The 19,965-nt window shown below is 36.7% G+C and overlaps 1 protein-coding gene and 1 pseudogene across 1 annotated transcript; one reads left to right on the forward strand and one right to left on the reverse strand.

Annotated features, from left to right (window-relative positions):
• Positions 1-1,031: 1,031 nt before the first annotated feature.
• LOC131901547 (olfactory receptor 52R1-like) lies at positions 1,032-1,985 on the reverse strand. Its single transcript, XM_059252669.1, has one exon. The coding sequence runs from the start codon at positions 1,974-1,976 to the stop codon at positions 1,032-1,034; it is 945 nt and encodes a 314-aa protein (XP_059108652.1). The 5' UTR covers positions 1,977-1,985.
• Positions 1,986-13,011: 11,026 nt separating this feature from the next.
• Positions 13,012-14,011, forward strand: LOC131911724 (olfactory receptor 51A4-like; annotated as a pseudogene).
• The last annotated feature ends 5,954 nt before the right edge of the window (positions 14,012-19,965 follow it).

The raw sequence follows: 19,965 nt of genomic DNA on the forward strand, positions 1-19,965 counted from the left end.
GATAATTCTTAACATCTTTACTACAAATAAAATATCACCTAGTATTCAATCACATTTCTTCATTTGGTTTTATTTCTTTTCCTCTCTCCCTCCTACCCTCTTCCCCTCATTTTCTTCTCTCCTTCCTTCCCAGTCTGCCTTTCTTCCACTTCCCCTTTCTCTTCTCCCCTGCTCCTTTCCTCCTTCCTTACCTCCCTCTTCCCTTCCTCTCTTCTTTTGTTTTAATTTATTGAGATAAAGTTTTTCTATATAGTCCAGACTGGCCTCAAACTCACAATGTTCCTGCCTCAGGTTCCCTGATGCTGGGATTATTGGCATTTACCACCACACTCAGTTCCTACAGGATGAGTTGTATGTTTTCTGTTTATTTTATATATCAGGATTCAAGCAGGATTTAAACATATGTCTGTTTCTAAAATGATATTTTTTAATAAAGAAATTACCAGATGGAAGAAAGGTGCATATTTTTAACTGTTTGATGAAATGTCTAGGTTTTTAAAATTGTATGACTGTCTATTAGATCCACAACAATCTAGTAAAATATTTACTGATTTAATGGATGAAAAGTTTCCAGATTTTGAAGCTAATAACATAATTTAAGAAGCAAAAGTTCTGATATGAATAAAGATCTGGATAAAGAAATCATTATAAGAATAACTACAATTAAATTTTGCTGTAAAAATCCACAGTCACTTTTGTCTTTTCCAAATAACATTGAGATATTTGGTTTAATATCAACTTGAACACAGAACTGAAGATACCAATAAATAAATTTTGTTTAAAAATAGTTTTATTTCTTTCATGAAGAATATACACTAACTAATTTTGTATAATACATCACATCTCTCAGATCTCTAGCTGTGGATACCATGAAATCCATTCTTCCTTGTTCTGGAAGATTTCCAGCCTATAGGCTAGCTTTTCTCATAGCGATGACTTTACAATGGTAGGTAGGAGCCTGAGAACTCTTCTTCATCTGTGTGGGTACATCAGTGTGGGTAACTGAAGCATGGGATGCTGTGATCCCTGGTTCAAGGGCCTTTTCCACAACATCCTTGGATAACCCTGTCCCTGATCTGTTTGGTTCTAACTCCATAGATGATGGGGTTGAGCATGGGAGGAACTAGTAGATAGACATTAGCAAACATAATGTGTACAACACGGGGCACATGGTGGCCAAAGCGGTGGGTGAGGAAGGTGAAAAGGGCTGGAATATATAAGGCTAAAATGACACCAATATGAGAAGCACATGTACCAAAAGCTTTGAGGCGGGCTTCACCTGAGGGCAATCTCAGCACAGCTCTCAGAATCATCACATAAGATACACTGATGACAATTATATCAAAGCCAACCACAGAAAAAGCCACAAAGAGCCCATATCCACGATTGACTTTGGTATCAGCACACACCAACTTGAGTACAGCCATGTGCTCACAGTAGGACTGAGGAATGACCTTGTTGGGGCAGAAGGGCATCCTGGAGATCATGAAGCAGAAGGGGCTCACCCACAGCAGCCCTCTGACCATCACAGCTGCCCCAAGTTTGATGACTACAGATGTGGTCAGGATGCTGGAATGTCGGAGTGGGAAGCAGATAGCCACGTAGCGGTCCAAGGCCATAGCCATGAGCACACCTGATTCCACAGAAGAAAAGGCATGTATGAAGAACACCTGGATGAGGCAGGCCAGGTATTCAATCTTATGATCATGAAACCAGAGTATGGCCAGCATTTTAGGTTGTGTGGAGGTGGACAGGACCAGGTCAGTGGTAGCCAGCATAGCCAGAAAGAGATACATTGGCTCATGCAGTGTGTGGTCAATCCGGATTATGTGTAGGATAATGATATTTCCAGTCACTGCCACAATATACATGATGCAGAATGGAAAGGCAACCCAAAACTGATAATCCTCCAGTCCTGGGATTCCAAGCAAGATGAAAAACGTAGAATGAGAAGAGCTGTTCCTTGAAGCCAACATGAAAGAATTGGTTATATTTTCTGTGTAGTGATATTAATTGGCTCTCTGAGGATAATAACAGCTAAGGCATGGATTATTATTTGCACTGTGTAATATTATGATTGAATTCAATAATAAATTGTTGTAAAATCATCTTTTATAATAACTATTATTTTGTAATATAAAATGATGTTACTTAGTATTTTATTAGTATTTGTAACATTCAAAATCATATTAGAACATGTCAGGATCTGGGGTAATTATTTCCTAAAGAAAATATATTCTTGGAAGTAGACTATGCCAAGGGCAAACTCCTGTGACAAATTAGTTACATTAAATCTTGTCATTTTCTATTTAACAAATTACTTGGTCTACCTTTAACACAGGTCCATTTATCTCTGTATTAGGTCATTTGAACAGCAGTAGCTCATAGTAGGAAGGAAGCATGGATTAAAGGAGCATAGTAATTTATTCTCCTACTATATTTGATTATTGAAGACAATTATCTTCTTGATTCTAGCCCAAAGAAAACTATAAACCATCTGTGAGTTTGCAATTATACATATTATATTTAATGAAAATCTTAGAACATGAATATCTTATGCTTTGTGATTGATTTGATCTCTAAATCAGTGCCTTTCTCTGGTACAGTGTAAAAGTAGGCACAGGCCACATCTTAGTGCACATCTGCAGTTATATTCCAACACATACTTGCTAATACAAACTGCAACCTGTGTTTGATTTAAGACTGTAGTTTATTTGGGGATGTCCTGGATGGTAAATTATTCATGAAGATGGCTTTGAATCTGACACTGAGCCTAGCTCCTCTGTTCTTGATAAAGAGAAGTTGGGTAAATGTATGGTGAGAGAAATATCTAGTGAAAGTCATTATTCAGATACAACAGACTCACTAACTGACTAACAATATCCCCAACTGGAAACTTTCCTGATGGAATCCCCCAAACCCTACTTGAGGGTTGTTCCTTAGAGTTATGGTCATTTCTCATACTAGAAGTTATGGAAGAAGTTACTGAATGGCAGCTCGTATCTGTACTTGCTTTAATGTTGATTGTTTTATGATGTCCAGCTCTCTGAAGAATGTAACTTGCCCCACCCCACTCCAATAAAAAAGCAAAACAAAACTGTAAGACATGGGTGACAGGTGACTTGGTTCTTAACAAACGTCTTTTCTCTAAGTCTTTGCTGCCTTGTGCTTTGGTTTGAGAGCCTCATGTTTTACCTCTTTCATAACAGAAACCTTCAAGAGAAAAGAATATCCTTATCGGCTCCCTTAACAAATCTTTGCAAACTAACAAATGTTTAGTTTTATAGGTCTCTAGGATTCTAAACAGGTTTATTCAGAATTTCAGATGGACTTCATACCTTCTTTGTCCCATTCATTTATAATGGTTGAAAGCAATGGTGCTCAGATTTTAGAAGTCTTCTCTACACTAATAAGCGTACCAACTTTCCTGGCCAATAATCATGAGATTGCCCAAACTAATATTCCTATAAAATCTCCAGTAACAATTCAAATATTCACATTGTCTGGAACTGAGGACCTCTGCCTTGCTTCCTTTTACCAGATTCAGTCCCCTGAAACAGTATTATATTTTCTGTTTAAACCAGAGGCTTCAGCCTTACCTGCCCAGTATGTCACTTTTGCTTTGTGGGGACAGTCACCAAAATTAACAGTGATTTAAACAAGCATACTTATATAATCTCTATTCTCACCCCCACATGCTGGACTAGGCACTAAAGACATAGCTTTCTAACATGCACAATTACTTCTGATTAACTGTGGGGGAGAGATTATTTAATTTTGAGACCTTTCACTAAAACCCCTTAAAATTTATTTTTTTCTAACTGATGTAATTTCTGTGTCATTATTTATCATGACAAACAATAAGAGCCCAGAGTAACTAAACAAAATGATCTGTCAATGGTCACATTGTAAAATTATTGTCAGAGTACATGACTCTTGGACCAGGGATTCTAGAGGCACACAGTACTGTCTTTGTTGGTAGTTGAGAATCCTGCCCCAGATGAGTCAAGCAAATCGTTGACCTGTTATGACAAAGGATGATATTCAGGGATCTTAGACAACATACTTAAATAGAGAATTGGGACTCAGGATTCTTGCTATTTTCCTGGACCAGGATCTAGGTTGGGCTTTTAGTGTCTCTAGGAATGTATTACTTTCTCTAGATTCTTTCCGCCCTTCATTTCCTTCCTTCCTTCTTTCTTTCCTTCCTTCCTTTATTCCTTCTCTTCATCTCCTCTCTCTCTCTACTCTCCCTTCTGTCTGTCTCAGCAGGGTCTTGATATATACTACATAGCATAGCTGGCCTCCTATGCCAGAATATTGGGAGTTTAGGAATATACGACCATGCAAGGCTTGAGATGACATTCTTATTGGTTTCTTCCCATAAGTCTTAGTAGAGGACTCACTTATTTTACACAGTTAGGAAGTAGAACGCCCCCCATGTTGCATGGCTTAAATGGAAATCCAGTTTTCCTCTTCCCCTCTATCTGAATTTTTTTACAGACCCAGAACACTCATGATAAGAGACATGTCTTGGTCTTTCTCATTCTATTCTGTTTGGCCTGACTTTATACTCTCAGTGTTCACTGCATGTAGAAACAACAGAATAACAGAAATGACCTGAGAGCTACATATGAGCTGTGTTCCTCAACAGATATCCATTTCTCCCTGAAATTTTCCTTCATGTTCTATGGAATCTATTGTTCTCACATTTAGAAATTCCCCTCTGTTTCCCTTTCATTCTCACCAACTGAACACATGAAGATTTATGAGCACAAGCTATGCTTAATGGACAGGAAGTTTGCTGACTCTTTGTCATTTTTGATGCATGAGAAAGAATTTCACTATGAAGAGAACATTTTATCGGCTGCTTTGGTTTGAAAGATGGAGCTGTGCAGTCCTTAGACAAGAGGAAATGAACACACAATTTCTTTCTTGACCAATACTCCATGTTCTTCTATTCATCTATAACATGTATTATGCTTATTTTTATAGGATGTAACTAGTATTAGCATACTACATAGTACTACACAACAGAAGGTGGAATAAAGTTACTTCTTGTCAAACATTACAGAAAGGGTAATGAAATTTTGATTCTGACTGTGGAATAGCTGAACCTAAGTGTAGAGCATGTAAGATTCAGAATCAGTCTGTTGCTGGAGAGCTTCTGTCTGGAGGGCATCTTCCTACCTTTCTAGGTCTGACACAGTGGAAGCCATGATTCTTCTCCCCATCTCAGGGTGTGGCTCAGTGGACTTGGGTTTCTAGATGGGTTGTTCCCAACAAGTCGGGACTTTCTATGTAATACATGACTTTGCCTTCAAGATTCTTGAAAAGTCCACATTTCCCACTGATTTTTGAGAAGGAATGGATGCCTGAGGCAAAAGGAATAACTCCCCCTGAGATCTGCTATATCTTTGAACAAGCTGACTATGACTAAAGAAGTTCTGACAAGACCCTGGGATTCAGCCTTGGATAGAGACCTCAGGTCAGTGTCTATTTAAAGAGCTGTGTGGTCTATCTCTTCCCCAAAGCGCTGATTCTTTCCCTCTTTCTATATCCACTGCCTCATATTCACAATGACTCCCTCTGAGACTAGAAACTAAAGGTGGAAGCATTAACCCCTAACTTTCCTCTCTTGTCTGTGTACAGGAAACAGAGATACTTTAAATGAATGCACAAGAAAGTGTGTTGTTGGGATTATGTGAATGAGCTTATGCTTATGCTTACATTTTCTGTTAAAGTATTTATAGTTCTCATTGAAAGCATATTATGTACAACATGACAGCTCATTGATATTTCACATCTGCTTATGTATGACTGTGAGAGGTTGCCTATAAACATGAAAGGCATTGGGTGTATGTATGCATATATGTGAAAGTGCTGAAAATTATTTGTATTAAGTATGTGTGTAATTAATGGAATGCTCTCATTTTATGTGTTCATGGTTACAGAATGAATGCACAGATTTTGTGAAAATACATGCCTGGTTATATTTCTGATAGTGTGAAATTGCATATAATGATGCATACATATGATGGACTTAAGTATATGGCAGTATTTTGAGATAGAGCCAAAATGATGATGGTGATTAGGTAAGACCCTAGTAAAGAATGATAAAGTCCTATTCCAATAATACTAAAGTCCTTATCTGAACACAAAACCATGCACATGAGTGGAGAGAGAGAGAGAGAGAGAGAGAGAGAGAGAGAGAGAGAGAGAGAGAGAGAGAGACCATGAACAAGGAAGCAGAGATCAAGGTGTTGCCCCTATAAATGCACGTTTCCATCAAACTATCAGAAGCTAGAAGGACACAAGAGGTTCTCCCACAATATCAAGAAAATTAACTACATCTACTAACACACTGATAATGGATTTGAGGCCCTTGGATATATGACAGAGGGATCTCTCTGATTAAGCCACTAAGTTTGTGAGTCTTTATCATAGGAGTCCTAGGATAATGATAGTACCAAATGTACCACTAGCTTGCTGTGTTCCGTTTTAAATCACATTGAGCTCAGAATAACTTAAGTGGCATTTCTATCCCCAGCTCCCAATATTTTACAATATTTTTGTCACTTCTTTGTTAAACAACTATCTAAAATATCTTCATTCTAACTTTGATATTTAATCATTATCCATAAGCCAGGTTTCCTTTTTGTTGGTTTTCAAACTATTTATAAAAATATATATTTAAAGGTTGTAGTGTAAACATCATAGGGCTATTTGGATTTTCAATTTATAGCCTTGCCTATTTTTAAATCTTGATTGTCCAGGAATACATGTTTGTATATTCATTTTAGTATTTATTTGGCACCATCAGGACATTTTACTATCCAAAGTAGTATCAAGATATCTTATTTTTCCATAACAAGTAGTGGTTTTTATATACATTCTCTCTGTTTTTAATATAATATGATATGATATATAAACATATACCTTGAGAATTTTGTTCATGTCCACAATGTATTTTGATCATATTCATTTGCCATCCCCCATCCAAATCCTCCCATTTCTACCCATGTCCCCTTCCAGCTTCATGTTGGTTTGTTTTGTCATTTTTACTTATAACCCATTGAGTCTAATTAGTGCTCCCTATATGCACAGAGGTTTGGAATGCTGTCAACATAGCAGGGGACATACCCCTGAAGAAAACTGACTGCTCATCCATAGGAGCCATCAAAAGTTAATAGCTCCTCGGCTAGGAATGGAAGCTAATGAGCTCCTCTTCCTCCATGCCTGAATTCCTACAGTACAGATCTTAGACAGATAACCACAGCTCTTATAAAGCACATGAGCACAAAGGTCTTAAAGTCAGCCTTACCCCATCCTCCCAGACCTCTTTCTTTTACAATCTTTCTGCCCTCCTCTTCTTCAGTGTTCTCTAAACCCACAGAGGGAGGATACATGAGAAAGATTTCTTATTCTTGGCTAAGAACTGTAGAAACACTTATGCCCAGTACCTTGACTAGTTGCATGTCTCTTTATTAACCACTACAGTTATTTCTAATTATAGTGATTGTAACATGAAATCTTCAGGAAGGAAACCCTAAGAAGAATACATACTGACTTAATACACTGGGAAACATGTATCATTTCCCAGAACTGAGGGAAAAAAGAAGGACTAACTCCTACTAATGAGTTTGGGAACATGAAATATTTCCACAGAGAATTTTCTCTCATGTATCTGAGTCCCCAGATTGTCCTTCCTGACATCCTGATCTTAGCATAGTAAACTTGTGTTATCTGGACATCTACCTATGCCTACAATTCAACCTCTCTGGCAATAAAGATATTAGCTGGGATTAGTTATCAGCTATTTCTAGCCTCTGAGGTGAAATGGGAGCATGTGCATTTGCAAATAGACACCAGCTTTTGCTAGTGGACATGTCAGAGGAGCAGCAGGTAGCTATTGAAGTTCAAGGTATCAGTCCACCAGGAAGAAAAATCCCTGATGGGTAAATTTCAGATAGACAGGTCCCCAATACCACAGACTCCAGAATGTCTTTTGCTTCTGCTGTACCTACACATGTTTGCCGCTGCCATCTTTCTCTGGTATCTGGAATTGTGTGAATGGGTGTGGGGAGATTCCCACTCTCTATAATGGAGTGTGTTTATCTCATGGAAACATCCCATTCTACTGGGCATTATTACCTGTGAACTATTTTTTTTCTGGGTATAATTTCAATTTTCTTTTTTTTTTAATTTTTATTTTGCAATACAATTCAGTTCTACATATCAGCCACAGATTGAACTTTCTTCCTAAGCTGTACTGTCTAATTGATAATAATAATGTTAGTTTAAATGAAGTTTTGATGATAAAAAAGTAAAACAAGGAAGTGTCACACAGCCAGAACACATGAGTTTCTATTGAGGAGCCACATAGACTGTGACTCGGGTTAATGACTAAGGAAAACAATTGAGTCTCTAAATTTTGATTCCACTAGTCATTGATAATAATTGTGACAATGTGGACAAGTCAGGATAATTATATATAATTACATAATTCTTATTCATCCAATGCCCTTACTCAGTATTGGCAGTAAATGGACAAAGGCAAAGTTTCAGTTTGTAAAGTATGTGATGGCCAATGTGAACTGCTGTTTAAGGGTTGTTTAAAGCTTTTAGAAGACTCAGGTGGTATGTGATAAATCCTCAGGACAACTGAAGCACAGGGTACTGTAGATGGCTGTACTAACAGTCCTCTTTCACCTTCACTGCCGGGAGATTTTATGTGACTCCTAGAGAAACCGTCTCTATAATCAACACTGAAGAATGTGCTAGTTACTGCATAATAATTAGTGTATCATCTGTCTCCCTGCTACACCAGGTTTGAGTCACTTCTCCAGTGGGAATCATAGGAGACAAGTCTTACTCAAAACATTGATGAGGGCTTCTTTTGTCCACATTGAACCACCAAATCCAAGATCATACACCTTTTCTGAAGGAAAACCAAATCCAATGACCTGTCAATGGTCATTAAAAATCCCTAGGGATTTTCTTCAGTTCCAGACTATGCTGAAGGAGGTTCTTATTAGCACCAAAGATCTCTGCAGTGTTGAATGTGTTCTTTGTTGTAACTGAATAAGTTCAGTTTGTCAGGTATTTCTATTTCCTTCTTAATTAAGAACATGGCATGTAAGCTTAAAAGAACACTCCCAATCAACTTCTACACTCAGTAATTCCACTTCTCAATTCACAGGAAGTCAAACCTTGGATGAGAATATCATTATCAAGGTAACAAAGGAAAAAAATCTTTGATGATAAAATCATAATAAAACGTTAATTTATTAAAAATATGTAAAACATTTCCATGAACAGAAAATAAAATTTAAAAAGTATTTTTGAAACGAAGGCTAGAAAGTCAGCTCATTGATTAAGAGCAGTTGCTGCTATAGCAGAGGACCAGAGTTTGGTTCATAGCACTCAGGTGGGAAGCTCACAAACCCACCAGAAAAGATATGACTCCTTCTTCTGGCCTCAGTGGACACACATATGCACACATCGACAGACACACACACACACACACACACACACACACACACACACACACACAAGTGCACACCCACATGCACATACACAAAAATTTTAAATACACTCCCACAAACATATAAAACACAATTGAACAATTATATATATATATATATATATATATATATATATATATATATATATATATATATATATATATAGGCTGGTCTTCAAAAGAAATTCAAAGGCCCTTTTGGATTTAAAGAAAGCCAGTATTTGGAATTTTAAAAGAAAGTTACATTAATCAGAAAGAAGCAAACATGAATTAACTCAATTATAGTCACACAAACAAAACTATCTGAGAAATATAATGTGGTCAGTTCTCCAGAAACATCTGAAAGTGCAGACAAAAAAAATGAATTAATTTTGTTCAAGGAGGCAAGGATGGCTTCACAGATATTTAATCATAAACATCCAAATTGCATTCACACTGGGAATTGAGCCTGAACCTTTTTTCAATGGATTTTCACCTGCATGAGAGACTGATGGGCATTTTAGTCCCTCTGAAAATAGAGGAGTGCATCATCATCCCTAGGGCCTTTGATCTACTAAAATGGCATCAGAGGGGAAGAAATACAATCAGCCTTTCAGAATGTGACCAACAATCAAAACTGAGGTAGCTTTATCCTGGGTCATCACTGGTTAGTCTTGAAGTGCAGAACAGGAGGTTTCACACCTCGGTAAGTACCTGAAAACCCTAATGTTCCTTTTGTAGACCTCATCAGTCAGGAGCACTATGGGAGCAGCTTACCCTTATCCAGCTATGACTTTTACCATTTAATCCTCACTTCCATATGGAAGCAAGTATACACAAGATTTGAAAAACATCCTCCACACTACAGAATCAATCTCATTAAACATCATTCCATAATTAGTATAAAGAACTGATAAAATTTTCTCATGTTTAACTTAAATCTAGTACTGAACTTCATGGTAACATTATTCTTTGAAAACCTTCTATGTCCCTACTGTAACTGTTTTCCTTACAGTACCACAAACTAAAGAGTTGACTTCTGAAAGCTCTTCTGAACTACAGATTAGAATTAGAAAACTTTCTATGCAGCATTTTAGCTTCCTCTAGATTCTCTAAATATTACACCTTTTACAGCAAAATAAAATAGACTTTCTGGAAACATAAAACATTCTAATGAAATTCAGAATTTTTTCACTGTGTAAAACTTAGCCATGTGAACCAAGGAAGCAGAAAAATAGGGTTTTGTCATTTAGAATAAATGGACACTGACAATAACAAGTAAAAATATTCTTACTCTATTTTTCTAGATTGATTACTAAACATGTAGTTTCATTGTATTAAGATAGCTGATATAAACTAAAAGTTTCTAGTCAGGTATCTTACAGATGAATTTAAAGCCAGACCTTAAACAACAATAAAAGATTTAAAGGTTAAAAGATTAAGACCTTGCAAGTCAGTCACCACACGCCCCAAAGAATATCAATGTCTAACTCAGCCAGCTATTAACTTTGGGAGTACAGTTTTCTAGAGAATAACTGAAAGGTACTGAGAAGGAACAAGATCTCTTTTTCTGCAGGAAAGATGAGTACAGTTAGTGGCAAAAAAAAGCTACAGGAGTGAGGCCTGGCCTGTCTGTAGATGAGCTTGGCAGGAGAGGGACTCTAAGCAGTAAACACACTACATTCCTCTTAATATTTCATTTACTCAACAAGATTAGCATTTAACAACCTTGAAGGGCTCTGTGCCTCAGAAAACAAACAAATCAAAATAACAATAATAACGAACCAAAATTTGAAATAACTCTACTTAGCCATATGGACCAAGTAAGCAAAAACCATCTCTTGCAGGGTCCTGTTGCACTACATCTTCAGCTTTCCTTTGAACATTCTTCTTTATTCAGGTCAGTATCAGAAGCACGTCTTGGGAGTTGGAGCACACCAGCCACAACAGACATTTCTTTATTAAGAACTAAGATATTTAATGGATCTGGGTTCTTGAATAAGGTAGACACAAAGCTTTAATTGCAACAACTCAATTTTTCTTTTATGTAATTTATTTGAAGAAACAATAATTACATATTGTGTATGTAGACCAAAATATCATATTGTCCTATAAATATATATCACTGTTATTTAAGAATTGAAATAAAAATGTTATAAATAGCATGAAAACATGACAATAAATTGAATGGAAAATAATAAATAGATTAGTAAATGTAAACAGAAATGCATGGTGATTTAAAAATAATTAACTTTTAAAGGAAAACAAGAGTGTTTGTGAAACTGATTAATAACTATGATAAATTACAGACCAAACACAAATTTTAAAAGAATTGGTAAATATTAAAAACTACCAAAATGTATACGTATGTAATAATAATTCATAAAAATAAAAGCCCATGAATTTTAAAGTGAGTAAGGAAGGGTTTGGGGGAATGAAAATATGCTGTAACTATATTATAATATCAAACACTTAAACTTCAAAGAGTAACAAAAAATTCAATGAGAATTTACAAATGTGCATTGTAATGTTACAATGAAACTAAATATTTTATACAACTAATATACACAAATATATAATCCTTAAAAAGAAAAATATAACCAGGAATTAAAATGAAATGTCTAACAAAATTTAATTAAATAGACATTTTAAAAGAGAGTGTGCCGAGCAGCAGTGGTGCATGCCTTTAATCCCAGCACTCAGGAGGCAGAACTAGGAGGATCTCTGTAAGTTCGAGGCCAGCTTGGTCTACAGAGCGAGATCCAGCACAAGCATCAAACTACGCAGAAAAACCTTGTCTCAAAAAAAGAGAGAGAGAGTGTGTGTGTGTGTGTGTGTGTGTTTAATATGATGATTGACAACATTAAAAAATGAAGAACACAAGACTGTTAATTGAAAATGTTCAGCATCAAAAAAAAGTCAAATGAGTTATACATCTCCAACTAAGTACTGCATACTAAAGTGCAGAATACCAATTGTAAAGAGACTATGCTAATCTGGGGTACTAGTAAACAGTCACAACAGTAAAGGAACACAAATACACAGAGAATCAATTGAGACATGTCTATTGGAAGATTGTTTTGTAAAACTACATGTGTATAAGTACACAACAATAAGCAGAGAATCACTCAAGAATCTATCCCAGAAATTAATGATATAAAAGAGAAAAGAATAGAGGAAAATAATGGGCCAAAACAAGAAAAAAATTAAGAATATTCCTTCATTGAATAATCAATCATTAAGCTTTGCCAACTGACATGTTCTGTTATGCCTTCATATAGATACTGTTACACACTGCATATTTGGATATTGATACATACTGTTACAGTTTTCTGATCTATTTTCCACCATATTGGGTACATTTCTAAGAATAATTCCTTTATCTCTTGGTTTGACAGCACCTTAAAGGTTTCAATAGGACAAAGTCAGGCATTAAAGCCATTCTGTGCTCAGCACCACAACACACCTCTTTGGAGCCATTCATCTTGAGGCCCACACATGCTGGTATGTCCATTCTCAACATCTCCATTACTGAAATTTCTACTTTCTATTTGGTTGGGTTTCCAGGGATGGAATCTGCCCACATTTGGATCTCCATCCCCATATGTCTCCTGTACACTGTTGCCATCCTGGGCAACTGCACTATCCTCTTTTTTTATAAAATCAGAGCCTTCTCTGCATGAGCCCATGTATTATTTCCTCTCCATGTTGGCTCTCTCTGACCTAGGACTATCCGTTTCTTCTCTCCCTACCATGCTCAAGGTTTTCTTGTTCAATTCTCCAGAAATTTCTCCTAATGCATGTTTTGTCCAGGAGTTTTTCATTCATGAATTCTCAGCTATGGAGTCATCCGTACTTCTCATTATGTCCTTTGATCGCTTTATTGCCATCTGTAACCCTCTGAGATACACTTCCATCCTTACCAGTGCTAGGGTCCTTCAAATTGGGCTTGCTTTTGCTCTCAAGAATGTTTTGTTGATCCTGCCTTTCCCTGTAACTCTAACGCATCTAAGATACTGTAAGAAGAATCTGTTGTCACATTCCTACTGTCTCCACCAGGATGTCATGAAGCTGGCCTGCTCAGACAATAAGGTCAATGTCATCTATGGTTTATTTGTGGCTCTCTCAGGCATCCTGGACATAACATTTATTTTCTTGTCCTATGCACTGATCCTGAGAGCAGTGTTGGGCATTGCATCCCAAAGGGAAAGGCTCAAGGTCCTTAGTACCTGTGTCTCCCACATCTGTGCTGTGCTCATCTTCTATGTCCCTGTCATCTCCCTCTCTGTTATCTACCGTTTTGCCAAACAGAATTCCCCTGTAACTAAGATCCTCATGGCTGACATTTTTCTGCTTGTGCCTCCAGTGATGAATCCCATTATATATTGTGTAAAAAGCCAACAGATAAGAAATGTGATACTAGAGAAACTGTGTCAAATCAAAGTTGACAAAACGTTTAATCTCATGAAAATCAAACCAGTGATGTTAGAAAATCAAGAAGAATGAATCAGTGAGGACCCACACTGTATTAACTCCTCAGTATCATCTTTGTACATATTCACCAAGATCAAAGAATCAGCCTTGCAAATTTCTTGGTTGAATATTTAAAACTAAGACATTAATGTAAGCATAGAATGTCTTTCTAGTTTTACTAAGGTGGCATTATCAGTCTTAAGATTGTTATATTACAAAAGTCTTCATTCTGAAAGAAATATTCTATATGTTTATTTGAAAACTGACAATATACATTCCTAAGAAAAATGAATTACTGAAACATGACTGAAAATAGTTTTTTCATTTAAACTAGTCACAGTCAAGACACAGTCTTGACAACTAAAAATATAACTATACTGGTCATAAACCAAAATTAATATGGAAAATGACAAGTTTACATATGAAGCCACTAAAGCAAACATTAAGAGTAATTTTTTCAATAGAAGAAATAATTTTTTTCACTTACTTTACTTTCTTAAACACTTCCTTCCTCAGCATTCAAATATAGTCATCTGGTCCATGCTACATACAGACATCTGTCTTCCGGTTCTCTATGCCAGTTACACACAATGAAAAAGAATCTTGAGCAGATTGCTGTCACTTAAACTCTCTTCTCAATCAAGCTTCAACTTTCTACTCCCTTTCTCATTTTTACATTCTACAACTTTAGCAAGTGTTTTGCTAAATTAGTTTAACCAAATCTCTCCATTGCTTATATTAGATTACCTTAAAAACATAAGTGAGTTCCTTATGTTCTGCAATTGCTTGTTTGATAATTGATCATCTTGACCTACATTCAGCGAGCAGCATCAGCAACCCTAAACTGTCCTGTACCTTGATATTTACTATTAGACATTTCTTATTCATCAACCAACTTGTCCATACATTATCAGTCCATTAATTCTACTTTTATTCTGTTATTATGACTTAAGCCTAATTGCTCTCCCCTACTAAAAAGACCCATAAGTGCCCTATACCAACATGAGAGCTCCCCTGGATAAAGTCCTTTTTGCACATCTTTTACAAGTTTCATGATGCCACAACTTAGCAACTAAATGATAATTGTGCTGATAATCACCTACCAATGACTCTATGTCACATTTTCTAGCCCCTTGTTGTCACTCTTGTCTAGAGATCCATTGATAAGTCAGATTTCTGAACCATTGCACTGAGGGAAAATCAGTTGAATCACAGGAATGACAGCTCTTTGTTCTTGAGATTTGAGTACAGTGCATAAGTTGTTCTAAGAACCTAAACACACACAGTTGAACTAAAAACATGGACTTTCTTCTCAGAAGTTCCATACAGAGCTGGAAGTCTTTCTTCCTGACTCTGACTTGAGCAAGAATGTCTACCTCCAGGCTGGAGTGTTATTCCTGGATCCTTGTTTTGAGTGATATTTGTTCTCTAACCATGAGGATGGGGATTATTTCCCCTGCATCTTGTAAGGATCTTCCTTTCCAATTGACTCTTATCTACCCAGGGCAAGTTAGATAGGCTCTGTTTACACATCTTCTTGACCCTTTCTTCACAATGTATTTCCCAACTCTGCTGGCTCTATTTTCATTTTCATACAATCATGGGGAATAATCTGGAACTTCAATGGCCTCCTTAGGAACTCTCATCGCTGTCTACATTGTCACTTCTATGACACTCCTTCCCACTGTGTCTACTCTTGCTTCCTCCTTTAGCTTTCAATTTCCCCTCCAATTCCCTTTTGTCCTTCCACTGCTGCTCTTGATTCTGACACCATCCTCCCCTTTGTCCACCTCTGACACATTTCCCTCCCCACCTTGGCCCATCAGCTCCCTGCCACTACTAGGATATCAGAATTCTAAAAGTATCAGAACCCTCAGGAGACTCATGCCTCCCTACAACCAAAATAAAAGTGCCCATCTGATTATGAAAGACACTGGTTAATGGAAACTGAATATTTATCCGTATTAGCTTTAGAAGCAATCAAACAGCTGTCAGATGTCTTCCCCAACATCACCTAAAGGTAGTTCAAATCTCCATTTGATTATGCTCTAGAGACAAAACCTTAAAAGTGTTCTCCACAAGCTGGATTAAACAGTATCATTACAGCCAAGCATTACAGCTTCACACCTATAATCTCAGTACTCAGGAGAAGAAGAAGGACCAAGAGTTCAAGGTCATTCTCATCACACAGTGTCTTCAAAGCCAGCCTAGATTACATAAAACCCTGTTTTTTTGTAAAATGTAAAATCTATATTTTACTCTTTTATAAGTCTGTAAACTCATTTTGTTCCATTTTTGTCAGAAACACAATTTGGATTCAAGCATAAAGTAGAGTAAACATAGGATATTTAATATAAACTAGTAAGTTTTATATTACAATTTTTTTTTACTCAGGATAAAAATTTATAAGATTTCCTTCTGTGCCCATGTAAATTTATATATATTTGTGTATGTTATGTATAAGTGATATTTTCTACCTCTGGCCAGCATTACAAAATAATCCAAATACAAAAAATGAGTTCTATTCCTGTTGACTTAGAAGTAGAAGGTCTATACAAATTGAGAAAGACAATAATATACATAGCACTATTAATTCAACCTAAAGTAAATGTATGAATATAAGAGCAGTAAAGGGACTGCTTAGTACTAGTTATTGTCTAATATTAAACATGAACCCCAAGCCTCATATCAATCAAAAACCTATGCATTTAACTACTTTTGGTTTGTACTGTTTGCCTGACATGTATGTACAATAAAAGCCGATGACAGAAAATTACCCAAGATCATGGCTAGGTTTAGTATCATAATTTACATGACTAAAATAGTTCCAAATGCTTTTAGGTGTCTTGCAACCTTCAAATTATGTGTCAAATAAATAGATATTTATTAAATATCTAGATAGGAACACATTGCACACTGTGTTACTTTAATTTTATGTACTTTGAGCAAACTTACTTTTATATATGGTAGGCAATACTACATAAGTAAAATATTTTTATGTCTCACTTAAAAATCATGATAAGAAGAATCAGAGGTTTCTATCAATTGTAAAATGATCAATAATGAATTTTCTAAGGCATTATAAAATGCTAATTTATGACAATTCCTATTATCTTCTTCCTATGTTTCTCTGTAAAAGAATGGTTTTTGATTATTAAGAACTGTAATCAATGTATAGAAAGGGAACTAGCAAAAATAGTAACATAATAATTCTGTATACAAGGGGGCCTGTTCGTGTATCTCACTCAGTATTGTTCTTGTGTAACCTGTAAGAAGCCCTGAGTTTGATCCCCTGTACCACATTAACCTGGAGTGGTGGTGTACACCTGGTGTCCCAGTACTTCCACTCAGGAGGTGGAGTGGGAAGATCAGGAGTAGTTAAGGGCCATCTTTCTCCACATAGTAAGTTCAAGGACAGTATGAGTGGATACAGGAGAACCTGCCACAAAAGCCAAAAGGAATGGACTAGGGAGAGGGTAAGGAAGGAATTCAAGGGATGGTCTCTGGGAGGGGATGGTAAAGAGAATGTGGGAGTGATGTAATTTTATTTTAATTAAAAGCATTTTAAAGTAAAACAAAAACATGCAAGGAGAGTGTGATCTCATTTGAAGTAAAGAAAAATAAATAAAATGTGGGACTGGGGGGCCAGGCGGGGGACTGTAGGACCAGGCAGGACACAGAGAAACTTTTGACTACATTTGGGTTCCAAACATGGTAGCAAGAATTTCTACCCAAAGCCTGAGAAAGCTTTAAAAAAAGATTCAAAAATAGAGCTAAAAGCAGCTTCCTAGTTGTGTCTCTCAGGTAAGCCATGGCATGTAGGCTTGACCTACAGCATGGCGGATTCCTCCCTCAGTACACAGAAGTGTCTCCAAGCTGCACAGCACACTGCATGGAAGATTTAGCTTTTACTCACACAGACAAAAAAGGTTTGTGGGCTAGCCGCACACTACCTGACGGCAGTGTGGACCCCAGAGTTGATGGGGTAAGCATGACTCTCCTGGGTACCTCCTCCATGTTGGGAAGTTGAGGTGGGTGGAGCCAGCAGCTAGGGCTGTCACTTCAGTCCTAGCCACACTACAGTTTAAAGCAATGGTCAAAAAATGATTATAGATACACAAAAGACAGATTCAGATGGAATAAACCTCTAAATGGTTTACACTATGTGGGAAAATGTATGTAGGCTTTGAAGAGAGAGGAAAAAGAGGATAGATAGTTACATAAAGAAATGATAGTTTCAAAAAATGAAATCTTTAAAGAAATAGTAAAAGTAATATAAAAAGTAAGCCACGTAAAGATGGAAATCACACAGAGAGTCTGGATTATTTTATCTTTGGGATTTTTAACTGCAGAAAGACATTTGATTGTAAAGGCTGTTGAGTTAACCCTTTTATATATTTTAAAGGTATCTTGACCCAAAATTTATGTCTAAGAATACGTTGCTGTGGGAAAGAGGTTCTGCTTTTGTTTCCACAGAAGATGAGAACCTATGGATTGCTTCCAAATTAATATTATTTTATCAAGGAAGACCCCTTGAGAGGTCTCCAGATGTTCTAACATCCAAAATCAGCTTCAAAGCAACTGGCTGAGATGATTCTTCTTCACAGACATTTGACACCTAACAAGGCTCTAGAATTTCCACCCAAAACCTGAGAAAGCTTTAAAAAAAGATTCTAATTAGGTGCTAAAAACAGCTTCCTAGTTGTGTCTTTCAGGCAAGCCTTGATACAGAGATGCCAAGGCCCGCAGGCTTGAGCAGGCTTGTGACATGTGGGCTTGACCTACAGCATGACAGATTCCTGTCATAGTACACAGAGGTGTTTCCAAGCCATGCAGCTCACTGCATGGTGGATTTACCTTTGGCTAGTACAGACAAAAAAAAGTTTCTGAGCTACATGTTGCTGGATAGAGGCATAGACCCACTGCTTCCCAGACTTGGTGGTAAACATGGACCCCAGAGCTGGCAGTAAATATACCTCCACCATGTTAGGAAGCTGAGGGGCATGGAGTCAACAGACAAAGTCATCAAGCAGCTTAACAGTTTAAAATCACTCCTGGGCAGAGAAGAGTTATAGATTCATAATAAGACAAATTCAGATGGAATAAAACTAAACAGTTTACAGTGTGTGTAAAAAATGTATGTATAGTTGGAAGAGACAGGAAAAGGAATACATGCAGTTACATAAAGAAATAGTTTTTTAAAAAATAAAGTCTTTAAAGAGACAGTAAAAGTAATATAAAAGTTAAGCCACATAAAGTTGAAAATTACACAAAGAATCTGGATACTACATATTATTATATTGTCCCTGGGATTTTTAACTGCAGAGACACATCTGATCGTAGGGACTACTCAGTTAAACTAATATGTATATTTTAAAGGTATCTTGACTTCAAAATTCATGTCTAAGGACACACTGCTTTGGAAAAAAGGTTCTGCTTTTATTTCCACAGAAGATGAGAACCTATGGATTGCTTCCGGGCTAATATGGTTTGATCAACCAAGACAACCTGAAAGGTCAATACAGCCTCATAGACTACTACAGCCAAGATTTAACTATAATTCTTAATTTTCTCAGGATCCCTATAAGATTACCAATGCCCACAATCAGCAGGAAGTAGTATGTATGAAAAGCTATGACCAAATTCCCAAAATATTGTTAATAAATGGTTATTTTTATTTAAAAGGAGTTGATTATAAATACAGTCTCTAAAAAGAAAATGGGATAGTATAGATATCATAGGATAAAAGGATGGGTTATTGAATCTACTTTTTTTTTTTTTTTTTTTTTTGGTTTTTCGAGACAGGGTTTCTCTGTGTAGCTTTGCGCCTTTCCTGGGACTCACTTGGTAGTCCAGGCTGGCCTCGAACTCACAGAGATCCACCTGGCTCTGCCTCCTGAGTGCTGGGATTAAAGGCATGCGCCACCACCGCCGGGCTGAATCTACTTTTAAAGAGAAACAACTTGTTTAAAATTTTTTACATTGCT

The sequence above is a fragment of the Peromyscus eremicus genome, chromosome 1 (assembly GCF_949786415.1).
Source record: "Peromyscus eremicus chromosome 1, PerEre_H2_v1, whole genome shotgun sequence".
Classification (NCBI taxonomy): domain Eukaryota; kingdom Metazoa; phylum Chordata; class Mammalia; order Rodentia; family Cricetidae; genus Peromyscus; species Peromyscus eremicus.